This window comes from Triplophysa dalaica, chromosome 7 (genome assembly GCF_015846415.1).
Source record: "Triplophysa dalaica isolate WHDGS20190420 chromosome 7, ASM1584641v1, whole genome shotgun sequence".
NCBI classification, from domain to species: Eukaryota; Metazoa; Chordata; class Actinopteri; order Cypriniformes; family Nemacheilidae; genus Triplophysa; species Triplophysa dalaica.
The window spans coordinates 15,400,220-15,417,490 of record NC_079548.1 but is presented as its reverse complement, the minus strand read 5'-3'; the positions used below and the strand labels follow the sequence as shown (position 1 = coordinate 15,417,490).

General features: G+C 38.7%; 1 protein-coding gene across 2 annotated transcripts; it reads right to left on the bottom strand.

Moving 5' to 3' along the window:
* Window positions 1–55: 55 nt before the first annotated feature.
* LOC130426820 (mitogen-activated protein kinase kinase kinase 14-like) lies at window positions 56–15,578 on the bottom strand. Of its 2 annotated transcripts, none has more exons than XM_056753771.1 (16): window positions 15,423–15,578; window positions 9,349–9,587; window positions 9,221–9,260; window positions 8,915–9,098; window positions 7,598–7,930; window positions 5,764–5,898; window positions 5,556–5,685; window positions 5,267–5,395; window positions 3,122–3,220; window positions 2,869–3,026; window positions 1,943–2,093; window positions 1,501–1,857; window positions 1,294–1,400; window positions 1,010–1,145; window positions 763–863; window positions 56–673 (listed from the first exon to the last, which is right to left on the bottom strand). In XM_056753771.1, the coding sequence occupies exons 2-16, from the start codon at window positions 9,575–9,577 to the stop codon at window positions 473–475; spliced, it is 2,490 nt and encodes an 829-aa protein (XP_056609749.1). In that variant the 5' UTR covers window positions 9,578–9,587; window positions 15,423–15,578; the 3' UTR covers window positions 56–472. The 2 variants fall into 2 exon arrangements, with proteins under 2 accessions (XP_056609749.1, XP_056609750.1); XM_056753772.1 differs by lacking the exon at window positions 15,423–15,578 and adding an exon at window positions 12,582–12,745.
* Window positions 15,579–17,271: the final 1,693 nt, after the last annotated feature.

The following is a 17,271-nucleotide window of genomic DNA, read 5'->3' as shown; positions in this document are numbered from 1 at the left end:
GTAAAGAAATTCAACTGCATGTCGAGATTTTCTGCAATCACAGATAAGACAGCACTTAAAGAATGTTTGACTTTATTAAACATTGAAATAACTTTAAAACAAAGGCGACACGTTAATTAAAAAACATCTGGGATCTGCATCTGCAAATGTCTTTACAAGTACACCACAAAGACGATTTCATCTAATTCATAAGTGCTTAAAAGTAAGGCATTGTCATCATCGGATGAAAACATTGTCCCCTGTTATACGTTTTTTTCCCAGAGGTCTTTAAAATATATCTTGTCATGAAATTATCTTATGAAGGGTTATGATGCAAGGTATGGAAAAACCTGAAATGTCAACATCTTGCAAATTTCAAGAATGTAAACCAAACATATGACAGTGAATGACAATATTATAAAAATGGCTCAAAAAAAGATGGACAGGCATGGCTGGCAAAAGAAACCTGACAGAGGCTGATTTTTGGGACAAATCAGTCTCTAGTCTCAAGGACCCCATCTTTGATCCTCCAGCTCCATGCCATTGTGCAGCAAGGGGTGTGTCCATTTTGATGATAGTGGCTGCAGTCAGGAGCGGAAACACAACGCAAGAACAGGCTGCCTTCTGAAACTTCTTTTTCATGGACCACTGAGCAGCCATTCTCGGTTTGTAGACTGAACACTTTCTCTGAGATCTGCAGAAGAAAGAAAAATATGACAAACAGTACTTGCAAACAGAAGTATGTGTGCTGCATCGGATGCCTTGTACACACAGACTGCATACCTGATCACTGATTCCTTTTGCAATGTGGCCTATATTCACTCTTGGAGTCTCCCGAATATGAAGGCATTTCCCGTTGAAGTCTCTGATGTGAACATCCACCCCTGAACAGACAAAGAACAGGCATGAGACAAATATCCCTGCCCACTTATCTGATACATGTCATCCTGAAATATCTCAACAAGTATGTGAAGCTGTCACAATAACATCTGGTGGTTTACTTTTCTTTAAGAGAGAATGGTTTACGCACCCTCAAAGCAACGAGGAGGATGATGTGTGGGGACGAGCCAGTCTCTGTTGAAGCTTTGGCCATCCTGTTGGCTGTTGTAGGAAAACACACCCGAGCTGAGGTCATCTCCAAGGCTGTCTGACCAGCGTCCTGAATCCTAGAGTAAAAAAGTGAGAGACTATTGAATTCAAATGAATTGACAGTTAAGAAAGCAAAGAAAGATTTTCCAAACGTGTTATCCACCAGCAGCCAACAGGTAAGGGCGTTCATCGCCAATGTTATTTCATCAAGGTAAATATATTTACCTTGTCCCAGTATTCTCTGGTGGAAATGCAATCGCTACTCAGGCAGGACAGCAGTTGCTCCTGTAACTCAGGAGAGTGTGGCAGGGAAAGACTGCTCAGGTAGAAATCTACACATAGTGAGAGAGTACAAAAGTGTAACATTAAAATCTGTTGATCATCACAAAATTATATAAAAACACAGTAAATGTGCTAGAGGTTAAAACAAACCTCTCTCCAGTCTCCATTGCTCATTGGTTCCTGTAGGTTCTGTCTCTGTCTTATTGTTTATCTGAGGCTCAGGTGATGGGGCTTGAATGTGGATCAGTGACTGTGGAGGAGATTGACCTTCATCTCTTCTATCCTCTGTCTGTTTCCACTGTGATCCCTCATCTGGTTTCTCAACCTGTTTCTCGGCATCATCTCTCCTATTCTGCTCTGAGCTCATCCACTGCAGCTTAGAGCTATGAGAGGAAGCGGTGTTTTGTGATGTGGTGGGTGTGGTCGAATGGGCGGAGTCCGGTTCCTCTGGCCTTCCCAAAGGTTTCTGATAAGTCCCTCCTCTTGCCGGGCTGCTAAATCCTCCAACTGCAAGACATTGACGATACATATTTGTATTGTTTTATATTTAATAAAAGCAAGTTTCTTCATATACAAATAACATTAAATGTACCTTCTTTGAGTGCTTTAGCCGTTTTAGCGATGAGGTCAATGGCAGACACTCGCTGGTTTGGATCTTTCTGCAGTCCTGCCTTTATGACATCAGCAGTGTGTGAGCTGCAGTCATGTGGGATTTCTCTCAGCGGTGGAGGTTCTGTAGCTATCTGTGACCATACAAACACAAGAAATATTTGTTCGCTTTTAAGTGCTATAACAATATTTTGAAACCTGTAAGACACATCAACGCAAAACGTTTACTTATAGCCTCTCATAATCTGGTCATTTCATGCGTTTTCTCAGATCGGATACCTTTCCGATCGTGAAAAGACCAGGTGTAAATGGCCTCCAAAACGCATTCAAGGTTGATTTAAATCCGATCTCTAAACCACTTCAGGAGGTGGTCTGGGACGCATTCCTGTCAAAACTAAACAAGTCTAAATGCATCTGGTTGTTGAAAACCACATACGTCAGCGCTTTACTCCTCCCAAATGGATGCACGTCACTAGCATTAGCCGGCATGACAGCAGAAGAAGCAAACATGGATTACGCGCAAGGATGGAGCAGCCACGAAACCCATAATTTGTGTATGGAGCGACATTTTAAATGTAGTAGTGGCGACAATGAAAATGCGGCACAAATGAAATGCTGCTTTTTGTTGAGTAGGCGTTGTGGTAAGCGTTTTTTTTTGGAATGCATTCGCAAACCAAGATAGAGAAGAATTACTGCCAGTGGCTGCCATTTCAGTTCAGCTGATGTGTATTTGCATTTTGCGCGAGAACATAAGAGCAGATTCATATCAGTTCAGCTCAAAAGCATTCATGTGGCCAAATGTAAATCGATACGATTTGAAACAAATCGGATAGCTATCCGATCCGAGAAAACGTATGAAGTGACCAGGTGTAAATAGCCTCTAAAATGCAGTGTCCAATCAGGACTTACCTTGAGGCAGAGTGGGCGGGAATAATAGCGGGTCCATGGATGACAGCCATTGAGCATGTGCAAAAGCATACAACAGCTACTCCAAATATCTGCTTTTGAAGAGCGGGGTTCAGCCATCACCACTTCAGGTGCCATGTGAGTCTCTGTGCCTTTCAGCCCTAAACCAACATACAAACATAGTTCATGTTTATTTTTTACTCAAAGCAAATGTTTTTTTTTTTTGAGGCTGTGATCATACTACATATGAACTTACCCCGACAAAAACTGCGTCCTTGTTGGTCTGTTCTTTCTGATTGTCCAAAGTCACACAGGAATGCATCTTTCCCATCCTCTGACAGCAAAACGTTATCCGCTGAAAAAGCACACAAACAGGAAAACACAAAGTGAACGTGTTTTACTAGTCACTCACTACTCAAAACATTACATCTATTGTTTATTTAAAAAAATGAGAAGCATTTATAGCCAAAAAAAGTAATAAGACAGGATATTTGCCTCTGTCTTGAAAACACATGTAACAACTTTTGAAAATACCCTTCTGACTATGTAATGCCTCTTCTCCAGATCTAACATTATTAACTATCATTTCCAAAAATGTATTGTTTTATCATTTTTATATAATGTATATTTGATGATATTATACTAACAAATTTTGCACAATAAGACACTGAACGTGTATTGAGTGACCAAATGAAGGAAATATTAATTTCATGTTGACTTTCAACATTAAAAAGTATAAGCAAGTGCTTAAAAAAGCACATCTCTTCCCATAAGTCTTTGTTTAAGCAGCTGACATAAGCTGCTGCTTCCAGGAAAAGTTAAAATGGGAGTGTGAGAGACTTTCGGTTTCCAAACAGTAATTCAGTCCAATAAGCTTTGTTTTTAAAATACTGCTTGGTACATATTTGGACACCAGATGGCGCTGCAGGTGACAAACTAGAAAGGATGTAGTGTTTACTTATCTTCCCTTTATGAATATAAATCTATGCAATATATAGACCTAATACTGTAATTGTATGTCTTTCTGTATTATATATGGTGGCTTTGTCGCTCACTTTCGTGTTTGTTTGTCTTCTTGAGCTCTTTTTCTCACCCTCCCCCCTTCATCTGTAGCTCATGAGTCACTGTGGGAAATTCCCAGCCCTTGGTGCACACACACTCACACACACCGTATTCTGATCTCCTTTTCTCTTTTTCTCTCTCTCTCTCTCTCTCTCTCTCTCTCTCTCTCTCTCTCATACACACACACAAACGACCTCACTGCTTTACCACAGGTGCAGTTTGCCTCACCCTATTCCTCAGAAAGCCCAAATCCAACCACAAAACAACACATGGATCACATTAAATCACAGATCCGAAAATGATGCCGTTCTCAAAGTTGTTTACACAACTATTTAACTAAACATATGTCAGATTTGAGTGTTTTCTGTGTTTTAACTTTGAAAAGAACAATGGGAAAACTTTATTGCTAAAAAGTGGTCTTTTATGGCCGGGGAGACTTTATGGATTTGTTATTCCATCACAGTGGATCATTCCATCATTTACATTGTGTCATTTAGCAGATATGAAGCGACTTACAAATGGGTGAGCATTCAACGTTTTGCCTTAAAGTGATAGTTCACCCCCCCCCAAAAAAAATTCTGTCATCATCTACTCACCTTCTTGTCATTTTAAACCTGTACGACTTTCTTCCCCAGAACACACAAGAAGATATTTTGAAGAATGTTGTCAATTGGCCCCCATTCACTTGCATTGGTTTTGTGTCCATCCATTAGAAGTGAATGTGGGCCAGTGCTGTTCATTTACCAACATTCTTCAAAATCTCTTATTTTGTGTTCTGCAGGAAAATGAAAGTCATAAAGGTTTACAATGACAAGAGGGTGAGTAAATGATGACAGAACGTTCATTTTTGGGTGAACTATCACTTCAAGAGCCAACAAATAAGCATAATACACAAGTAAAGCCTAAAAAGCAAAAGGAGACTTGCTTATGTTTTTTCTGCTATAAATAAAAACCCTTGTTATCACACAAATCTTCTTTAAAAAGATGTCAACCATGTTTCAAACGGTGCATAGATTCTTCAAAATCATAAAGTCTTGGAAAATTTCTACTTTAAATTTTATATTTTAATCACCAAATGAGTATTTTTGCTGGTTATGTTTCCCTTTTTTGTTGTTGAGAAAGTATAAACAAATTAAACAGCTATTAACAAAAATTTCCATTCAAAATGTTCAACTTCAATACTTTATTTTGTCAACTCTGAACATTTGACACTGTCGATATATTTTGTTCTCATAGTAGAAATCTGGGAAACAGGACAATCTCATAACTTTGCTATCCTATGGGATGTTTCCAAATAACTGTGGCGGATCACTCCACAGAAGTCATTCTGATGTCTTACCTTTGATATCGAGGTGAAGGACACGCTTCCTATGCAGGTGATCTAGCGCCCCCGCTACCTGATGAAGGTAGTGCAGGGACAAATCTTCCGGCAGACGTCCTCTTTCCACCAACAGCTGCCCTACAGAACCTGGGGACAGTGCAAATAAAGCAAACGATTACATAAACCATGAAGATCTTTCAGAACCCACACAATCGTGTATGCAGAACATTTGAAATGAGCCTTGAATGTGTCCCTAAGGTGGCCAAAGGGTTTTTGCATGCAAATAAGTGAGAATATGAGTTCTTACTGGATTTAAGGTCCATGAACAGGATGATGGACGGACCTTCACGCACCACTCCAAAGAATTCCACCACCCGAGGAGACTGTAGGACACTCCACGAGCCCACCTCCTCGCTGCTGAAACTCACCAATGGCACCTGAAAACACATCCAAAAACAACTCAGCAATGCGAACTAAAAGAAATCTGGATGTCGAAGGGGTTACAATGTTCATACCTTTTTGGCGGCGCACATGAAACCAGTGCCTTTGTCTTTGACGCTGAAGACCTCTCCAAATGATCCCTCCTTCAGAAACGCACAGCGTTCATACTCCCGTCCCTCTCTGTACTCAAAATTCACCGGTTGTAGCCCCTAAAAAAAGGCATTTGAGATTTTAGGAAACCACAATTGGTTAAAATTATTAGCATTATCCCTGTAATATGACAGTACAGAGCTTTAATCTACGCATAAGCATAAACGCTTTTATTGGTTTGAATCTCAGGTGAAATATGACTTGAATTGCAGACTAAATTTTGTTACTAGGAGCACTGTAGCCCCTTACTGAAATTTTTCGGAGCTAAAATTTAAGGGAACACCTTAGATCAGCCTGTAATGCAATTATTTACATTTTCCCCCCAAATAGCTGTATTACAGACAAATAATTTGATAATAAATAGACTTTACTCACAGAAATTACAATTTCTGAGTAATTGACATTACTCAATAATACCAGGGTTTTTTGTCAAAGCTTTGCTAAAATTACGAAAAAAATCTGCAGAATTCTGTGGAAGATTTTTAAATGCTTTTACATTTGTACAAAAATGTAAATTTGTGTACATGTGCTAAAATAGTTGTAAAATACAACCTGTCTATGCATTTAATTGCACAGGTGACAGGGGTTTGCTTCTGCTCATCATTTAGAAAGAGGCAGAGCCTTCAGAGAAGAGACTGTTTAAAATCTAAATACACCAGACCAAATTAGTACTGAATTCATTTGAACCAACAGAAAATGTGCATGTCATTTTGTATGGAAAAGTATATATTTTATTGTTTATAGTGTTGCAGCAAAACAAAAGGGCTCATCTTAATACGTTCTTATGATTTTATTGTGTATTAAGAACACTTTTGATCATGTTCACTAGTACACAATGTAAAAGATAACTTTACATAAAGTAAACAAGAGCATTCGCCTGTCGTTCGTTCTTGTAGTGAACGGATTGGAAATGATTCAGCGCTGTCTCAAGTGATAAGCGGCTAAATGGCGTATTCTGAACCTATCCGCGGTTAGTTTTGTTTCAAACGTCTCTCAAATATCAAATCGTTCATTCTCCGGCTCAAAATAATCCATCACAGCGAACAGCGAGTTGTAGTAATGCGCTCACGTTGTGTCTGTTACTTGTCAATGAACAGCTGAGCTGCGACCGACGCGCTGACAGCGAGCAAGATCAGTTAACCACCCGCGCACATCGTGCAGCTCTGGACTCTACCCTTCTCACACACATAGGCCTACACTGGTGGGCTCACGATCTACTTCGATTTTCACATGAGATATAACAACTAGAAAAAAATCTAAATTGGCATGAAGTCGCATCTGCTCGCACTTGTAAAAATACACTCGCGCTGTCTCAAAAACTAGTCCCAGTCTGGAGGCCTGAAATGTCACGTGAAAATGCCATTTTGCATCAATTTTCACTTGAAAATGTGTCAGGTTAATACGCATGACTTCAAGTTTTTACAGTGTTTTCTTCAATCTATTTGTAAGGAAACTCCCTAAGCAGAACTAGGCTGGTGAGGTAAACATGAAACCTCAAGTGATCGCATGAAAACAGGAAACCGCAAGGCTCTTTCTTCCTCTCTGTATTACTATGCCTATGTTGTCTTTATCTTTATTGTTCGTAGGACTTTGTGAGCTTGTATGACTGTTTGGCGGTGTACTTCTATGCAAATTTGTATTTTAGCACGCAAGACGACGTGACGTTGTGTCATACTCTTTCGGTATGAGGTTATCTGTGTGTCAATTTCAACATGCCGTATGCATGTGGGCGGTTTGAGATTATGTATTTAAAATCACCTCTTTAAAAAGAATGCCTTCATTCTTGTCGCTCTCCTCTCGTTCATCCTCGTCTCTCTCTCTGTCCTCTCTCAAGACATCTTTGACAAAGCCGTGTGCAAAGAAACGGTCTTCTGTTGTGACAAAGTCCCTGAGGGCCGTAACACCCAGTGGGCATTCGGTCTCGCTCTCTTGAGTGTATCTCTGGCAGGAGGACTGTCGCGGGAAGGAGGTCTGTCGGGCCTCACACTGATAAGGGTACGACGGGGCTTCTGTTTCCTGCACAGACACCCGTTCTGTGATAAGGGCACGGCTGGGGTATGAACTGCTACTGCTGCACACTGAGTCTGCAACCTAAATTAAGAAGATTTGACAGGAAAGAAAGACATTTGTCAGGCATTTAAGAAAAACAGAAGCCTTAAGGAATGTATTTGTGTATGCCTAAGTGTGAATCTTTTGCTTCATCCCGGTTTATCCTGCCGGACTTGAGCTAATCGTTGCTTTTCTCAGGGATATAATCTAGTCTTTGATTTACATTAAAAATATATCAAAATAAGACAGACTATATTTTGTATTTGCAAATGTTTTTGTACCCACTGAGTATTGTAAGCCTCGCAACGTCAGTCTTTAACAAAGTCAGTTTAGAGAAGTCGTGCAACTCGGAGGCCATGCTTGCAACGCGCCTCCGGGCAGTTTTTATGTACTTCAAACAAGAGTGAATGGGGAATACTGATATATCTACAATGGCTGGCCTAAATCCCGATTAAACAACATATTTAAAAACAACATTTAAAAATGACATAAGCTTTACCATAAAGTTTGTTTCCTATGATCAAATTACATTTAATTCATTATTTTAGTAGGCATCCCCAAAGCTTCACTAGGGCGGCCATATTGAGCGTTGCGTCCCTCCCCAATCATTTCAACGTTAATATTAATATCTCTGACTTTAATTTGAAAATTGATTTATAAGATAGCTGTTACCTGTATATATATTGTACATATACATTTTCATATAGGCAGTTGTGGATCAGATATTTCATTATACATATCGCTGTCCTTCTGAAACCTCGGATGTCCAAATTCACAGTTTTTCAGAACACTGTACTTTTTAAATGATTAAATACAGTGTTGTCAAAGTTGTTGAGCACTTTCCAATACTTTTTATTGGTTAGATATTTGCAAAACCCAGTGACAAACATAAAGGCTGCCTAATAACAATGATTTATAGCAAAAATACAAATCAAGAAATATGGAGATAAGAGGTTTCAGAAGGACAGCAGTGATATATATTAATTATGCCTCAAATATATTATTATTATTACAGTAACAACTGACCTGAACAAGTCCACTGTCCTGTTCTGGCACTCCGGTGAGTCCTCTAACTCCATCTCTTTCTTGGCTTTCTTTCTCCACTCGTATCCGCCGCTGTCTCTTACGCCGTTTCTTCCTGGGCCGACCGTGAGAGACAGAGCTCAGAAGGGACGAAGAGGAGACGCTAACGTGCACGCGGTTTTTGTGGCTGAAAAAGATTAAGGGTTTTTATTCTTCAGGAACAGAAACAATGGAGGTCACACTGTACATTTCTGGTATTAAAAATTAACAAGGGGACGCATGTGTTCATGTGGGCGAAGTGAGGTTTACCTGCCATTAGGACAGAACTCTTGGGAATCCTGTGACTCGCCTACATAAAAAGAAAAAAACATTCATTTATTCTCTGTAAAAAAGTAATAGTTCTTACCAAAAGTATATGTCAACCCATTGATACTTACACTCTGCTTGAGCAATGATGGACTGTTTCTCCGTGCCGTGTGTACACCCATGATAAGCAGTTCCCTGATTTATCCACAGGATGAAATTGGTCTGCTGATAATTTTTATCCAGGTCTCCTCGTTTGCTGTCCGTGTGGGACATTGGGCTGGAGCTTAAGCAGGCCAGATTTTTCATATCACGTTGGACCATATGGGAAAACGGGACGGTGGAGTTCAATATCCTCGGCATCTTTGAAGTCCTAAAAAACAGAGGTGATACTTTGTTTTCAAATCTCATCAAGGTCGCACACACAGTCACACATCATAACCGCTCCACAGACAAAGACACCACACACCTGGCCTTCTCTATCCCGCAAGCAATGGCAGCTATTTTCTTTCAGACATGATAAGATGATACAAACTTGTTTTTTGTTCCTCTTATAAGCGATTCGCTCACAACGCATGAACTTTGCACCTGCTGTCTGACTTAGGACACTGTGTTTACTGTGAACACAAAGACTCTATTCTCCACTTGATCACTTCCTTCTTCTAAAGGTTGATCTCAGGAGTGGGCGGAGCCGGGAACACCACTGAGATCTGCTGAGGATGAAATATGAGCTTCAAGCGGTTGTCAAGATAAGAGCAGGCTGTATGTTCAAAACACTTTTGCTGTGTTTTCCGCACTCCCCTCCCTTCACAAGCACCCATTTTAGCGATAAATACAATCCAAGGACTCATTTGTGTAACGAAAAAGACCACATTTTAAATATTTTATCAGCATCTCTGATCAATTACCAAACTGACTGAGGCTGTTATCATAAACATTTTTGTCTATTTCTTACTACTTCATTGCGAGTAAATGTGGGAGGTGACATATCACAAAGATCTTTTCCTTATTTGATTACATTTACATTTAAATTTTTCATTTGACAGATGCTTTAATCCAAAGCGACTTACAAGTAGGAGAGCATATAAACATTTTGTCAACACGTTAAACAGTACAGTTAGTTTACGAGGCCAAGCTACTAGGAGGATTAAAGCTGTAGTAAGAAAAGGAGACAATGAACAACAAGAATGTTTTTTTTTTAGACACAAGACATAGACAGTTATTGGTTAGTCAAATAAATGCGTAACAGGTGTGTTTTGAGCTGTTTTTTTTTTTTATTGTGAAGGATGCTGCAGTTCGGGTGGAGGCTGGCAGTTCATTCCACCACAAAGCATTCCCAAAATTCCTGGTAGAAGGAAATGAGTGTGAGATATGTTGTTTAAAGCAATTCAGGCAAGAGTTCACACGAGGTGAGGTTCACATTTTTTCCTACTTCCTCATTGTATAAAAACACTAGCAGCAGCTTGTTGTGTACTTTGATGGACAAACATTAGCAGTGATAGCCGTAAGTAAAGTCACTTTAAAATAAACCATTTACTTAGTTAATTCATTCAGAAATGCATGTCGAGTAAACGCATCACTATTAGCAAGTTATTTCACCTGAAGGAGGGATTCAAGGACACCAATCACAGTGCTTGCGGTCCGCATCGAATTGACGCATTTGCTGCTTCCCAATTCGCCTACTTATACTATGCACTAAAAGTATGTACTGTATTTGTTGTGGAAAACTATAAACATTTGGTTGTGTAGCAAAACAATATGCACACACTGGGACACACTGACAGGAAACGGAAGTGGCCATTGTGGCCTTGGCAACATTGTGGCCATTTGTCACAAACATTAAAATACAGCTCTTATTTCCATTTAAGTATTTATTCACTCATTGTTTCATATGTTTTGTTCACTCTATAGTTATATTTATGAATTAAAGTGATAGTTCACCCAAAAATGTATATTCTGTCATCATTTGCTAATACTCATCATTTCATACCTGCATAAATTACTTTGTTCTGATGAACACAGAGAGAGAGATTTGGAAGAATGACAGCAATTGTCAATTCTGACATATATATCATGGTATATATCATGGTAGTCAAAGATGACCCAGAACTGTTTGTGTTCCTAGATTCTTCAAAATATCTCACATTGTGTTTAACAGAATTTGAAACAACCTGAAGGTGAGTAAATGATTACAGAATTTTTATATTTCGGTGAACTATCCCTATAAGTGACACATCACTTATATAATATTATAAATACAGTAGAGTATCACTAGACTCGACCTAGGCTTCTTGTGGTGAGTTTTGGGTAATATTAGCCAATTCTCTGCATCATTCAGCACTTCGAATTTCTACCGGGAATCTTATGAATACTCTTTTCAACATACTATGATTTGGGACATACTAATTCTATTTTCCAATACTATTTAGGATAGATATTGTGCGAATTGGGATGCAGCAATAGTCACATTTTTGAAGAGGTGTGCGTCAAGCACTATGGTGTAGATGTAAGGTTTCCTGTTAGTACTCTACGTAGGCTACGGCGTAGGTTTGTTGCAGAACCACAAATCGCCGATAGCTAAGCCTTGGCCATCAAACACAGCAGGAAGTTTCTCTCATGCAAGCATCACGAACATTTTATATAAAAAATGTAAATAACCATTATGTAAATTGCTACAGACATTTTGTGACAATATGAATACACGTATATTTTTTCAAGAACCAGAATAATCAAAAATTCTAGTCTTTTAAGTCTTGAGAAACCGTGAAAGATCTCATGCAGTTACAACATGTTGCATCAGTGAGCCTTCATATGACCCCAGTTAATCTTTCCAACACAGTCTCGCTTTCTCACACAAAGCCTCTCTCTCTCTCTCTCTCTCTCTCTCTCTCGGCCGGCCGGCCGTCCCTACAGTTGCGTACCTCTAAACTAAGAGAAAACAGGCCTCCATCTAAAACTGATGTCATCCATGTGGACGCTGCCAAATTCTTATTGGCAGAAAGGAGCCGAATCCTCCATTTTGAATCTTATTTGAAAGGTTGTTGCATCATCAAAATGACTTCAGAGACTATGGAAAGATGAGAAACGATCTCCTTGAGAAGCAATGCATGCAGGAGCAATGAAAGAATGCAGCAATGTCCACAAACTCATTTAAAACAAGCATGATCACATGAGCTAGCAAGTGTCCTGAGCAGAAACTGACAGCATGAGTCCTCTCCTTATAATTTAAAAAAGCTTTACGTTTCAGTCATCTGCACTCATATATACCGACAGTTAGCAAACAGGAATAAATTATTTCAAAACCCCACCAATGTGACTAAAACTCAAGACACATTCTTATCTAAAAAAGAGAGAGAAGATAACATACCAGTTAAGTGTCTTAAATACTGGCTTGTGGTTTTCCAATGCATAAAGCAAACAAATGTATTAGCACTCTTCTCCAAACACTCATTAACTAACACTGTACTGCGACCGCTTCCTTCTCTCTCTCTCCTTCACTCAGTGTGAACATCTGACTTGATACCGCTGCCTCTCTGCCATGTCGAGCGCAAATGCGCTCGGATTGGGTAGGGCTGATTTACGGGAAATCCATCTCCATTTCCCCTCCCTGCTCTCCCCTCCTCCTCCTCTTCTTTTAGGCAGCAGTTCTCAGTAACCTCACCTATCTAAAAGCCTCTCGGGCATTTACTCAACTCCAGTGAGATCCTATTAATAACTTCTATTTGTGCCATTCGTCATTAATCTAATTTTACACTTTACAAAAACTATAAATTAATAAATGATTCAAATTTGTTCTCTCGTTTGAAAGTGTGTATGGCTAAAAACGCTTTTCCTGCCACAGAAGCATTGTTCAAACTTTAGATGTAGCTCATTGAGGATGTCAGGGCATTTAAAGAAATTAAAAAGATCCTTTCCATCGTTGAGTCCCTGCAAACGTGAAACTAGTTAAACATCAATTCAACTGCCCAAGACTTCGCTTCTCAAATACCAATTTCCATACGTGACCCTTACAACCATCCCATTACAAATGTTTGACCTAAAGGGACAGTTCACTCAAAATGCTGTCTTTATTTAGTCGCCTTTAAGTTGTTTCAAATCTGTATAAATATCTATGTTCATTTTGGGTTAACTGTTCCTTTAACAACTACAAGACACAATAGGAGCCATTAATGTTTATCTTAGCTGTTAATTTTCCAGGTAACCGCACATCAAGAGAACATTCAATATCTTGTGATCGCAAAAGCACTTTAACATACAGTGCAGTATAAACAGATACAGCTCTGTTGGTGAGGATATGATGTTAAGAGCCTCAAATCTACAAAAAATAATAAAAGCCAAATGATCTGTTTACATGTCATGCACATCACTAACAGGAAAAACATTTAATAAAACTGCTTCAACTATTCATTGAACGGTTTGAAGCTCAAAACAAGGTTGTAGGCAGGCATGTCAACATAAGTTAGACATATCACTGGATCCCACTGAAAACCACCGTTTTCTCGTTTTCTCTTTGAAAGAGATTTAGCTGAGCCTCAGATTGTTATGACATTAAATATAAATATTGTAACATTAAACACGTTTCAGATATAGCAAAGACAGCAGTAAAATACAACTTGCAACATTACGAAAATAAAATGAAAAACACGAAAGCTGTCACTTCTAACAGGTCAGGGAAACAGGGTAACAATGAGACAAACATTTGATAAAGGGCGTTAACTTTTCTTCATTAGTTATAATACAATGGCGAAACATTGTAATTATCAAAAGGGTAAGTCGAAAGGTTTTTGCAGAAGTGAGGGCCCAGTGCCAGAAGCTGACGAGGAAGAAGGCACACAATGGCGGACAGTGAATTTAGTGAGAAAAGGGATACAGAAGTGTGGATGTTACAACGGAACAGTGTGGTATTGAGGCCAGGGCCAGGGACATGAAGAAAACACACATTCTAAGAGCTATAATGACAGCCTTTACCAAAGAAGTGTGTAACAAAACAAACAGTTTAACCAACGGGATTGTCCACATCACAATGACTTGACAATTTATTGCCAGGCCAACTACAACCAATGTAACTCTGTGTGATATCTGATGCATGCCGGTGTGGAAAATCAAGCTTTTGAAGAAACATTTTTTGAGATTTGTTTTTATAACATTTAATTAAAAGAATGGGCGTTGGTCTCATGACAAAAATTCCCATGTGATGTATTTTTCAATTTATTGCATTTTCGTTGATGTGTTATTACTAAGGACATTTATTAATAAAGTTTATTTTTGTCCAAGATAACAAAAATGCACATTTACAAGATGCATAAAGCAGGAAGTAATAATACAAGGAGGAATGCGACATAATGAGAGTATTTGGGTGTGTGTTTGCGTGACGTGTGAGCACTGTAATAAATGGAATGAGAAAACTCCAGTTATATTAGGCGCTAAAAATCTGTCTTTCCATTTCAGGCATTCAAAACTAAGATGGATGAAAGAGCAAACCGATTGAGGCATGAAAAACAAGAGACAAGTTTTCCAATTTGGGGACTTAAAGGAAAACAGACTGCAGCACACAGATTGAGACATTAGGCAATGACTCATCCACACCCCCACAGAGGAACAGGATGCTTCTGCCCTGAGTATATGCTGCAGTAAAGTCTGATCGCAGATACTGGGGCCCACATCAACCTGTTGACCAGCCCACTGCATACCTACCCCTTACTCAATACCTTACAGGGGCCCCACTGCACAATTGACACCCAGAGACAAAGCACAAGTCTCTTTGCACATTTGTACCGTTGATTTAATCATTTCAATACTACTGTCAATTCATGCACACACTCATTTGAGTAAAAATAAAACGTATATTATGGTGAAACCGCAAATTTGAGTTCCCTTACAAATAACATACACTCGTGATAACTTACATTTACAGTAAAAGCAACTGTAACCTTTTTACACGATTATCACTTTTTAATTGTCATTGTAAATATGTAAATTCTGATTAGTTTTAAATATTTGCCGGTGTCTTTTTTACGGTTTTGCACAAAGTCGTTTTATGACAAACGATGAAATAAAAACGTTTAACTTCCTCCTTCGCGCGCTCCGCCATTTCGTTAAGCGCAAGTCTTTGGCACAGACTGTAATAAATGTAGCGGATGTGGAGATTAAAGACGGACATTCGTGTCGGTCACTATTAGTGTTATTCAGCAAAGTTGAGGGGACTTACCGTAAATTTACAAATCAGACAGCGGAGAATGGTCTCGTTCGGACAGTGTGTCGAGTCGTTCTGGTCTCTTGAGATACAGGAAGACTTCTATGATTCAAACCCTTCTGAGCAGTCTACGTAGACATCATCGCTTGGGCGTTCGGGCGTATTCGCGCGGCTCTCTAGATAGACCGTTCACTAGGATTTGAAACACAACTGGAATATGACGTCACAACAAGCGTTTCATCTCGAAAGTAAAGTTTTCGCTCATAGTGGGCAATGCTAGAGTAAAAAGGCTACATTATCAACACAATGTTGCAAACTGTAAATTATTGCTTTATAGAGTGTCGTCTGACAACTTTTGAACTGTGGTATGTTTTTACAATAATTGTAAATAGAACGTCGCGTATCAGTTCAGGTTATATATGATCGTAACTTCACATTATTACGAAAAATCTACAATTGGTCTACTGTAATACCAATATTGTGTCCTTAAGCGCCATCTCCTGGGTCATTTGGCAAACACATACTGGATGAAAAACAGTCCATGAGATGTTTTTTTAACATCCGATTAGATGTGTTTTAAAAATGAACAAAGTTTGGAAAGATGCCTAGTATCAGACAGAAAAATACAAAACGAATCTTATTAATTGAACTGGATTTTGTGGATCTTTTATTTTCTGGTAGCCTTTTTTTTATTTATGTATGCAATTTATTGCCTTCACATACATTTTCATTGATAATAACAGCAGCAACAAATGAAATGTGTGTACTTTGCAATAGTAGGGAGATGAGCCACCGTTCCCTTTTCTCAAAATCTTGCTCAGGTGTTGCTTTGGACACAGCAAAAATGAATACATTGTACAAATTCTGTACAAACATTTACTTCAGAAGTAAAATTACCAAAATATGCCTGAAACAAGAATCATTTCTGGAAATAGGGCAGGAAAAAGAAGATTCATTCAGAAGGGAAACTCAAAAGATCATTTTTGCACAATTTGAAATTTTTCCTTTTTCTAAGATTTAACTCAACTTTATTTATATAGCGCATTTTACAATTTTCATTGTAACAAAGCAGCTGTACACACATTGAATACAAGAAAAACAACTAAAGGCATATACCTGTAAAATCAAGAAAAAGGTGAAAACACCAAAAGACAGACATACAAATGCTCGCACACATTTGAGGTAAAGGACAGAGAACCACAGGTCAAATATTAAACGGACTATAAATTCTTATATGCAATATTAATTATGTCTAAATTCTAAAGCAGCTTCCCCGGCCAGGCAAATAGTGCAAAACAATATGCAAACAATATGGCGAGGAACCCAAAACTCCAATCGAGAAAAAAAACCTCAGGAGAACCCAGGCCCAACCAGGGGATTCCAGTTCCCCTCTGGCAAAAGCTGCTGCCTCTGCACAAGCTCAACAGTGCTTGCACAACAAGGCTAAATAAAAAAGAAATACATTTACGAATAAGGTAAATTATAGATTTAAGATTATCATTAACAATCAGTTAATGATATCTAACAATTTAGATATTTGTTGCCTAGTGGTAAAACTAAGACCAAGGAAAAAATCATGTCAGCTACAGTCAAAGACTCGGGGGTAGACTTGCCAAAGATTTAAAGACTTCGATTTGCTTAAAAAATGTTTATGGGTAAATGTGATTTTTTTCCTGGCACCAGAGGGGGCCCTCACAATAAACAAAGCAGCGACCAATACGAAACATTGGGAATGACGACAACTAATGAACAACACTTTATGTAGATAAACATTGTTTCCCAAAATAATTCAACAAAATATATTCAATGCAATAAACTACATATTTTCTGTGTCTTAAACGTCTTGTTTTTCCATAACACAAAT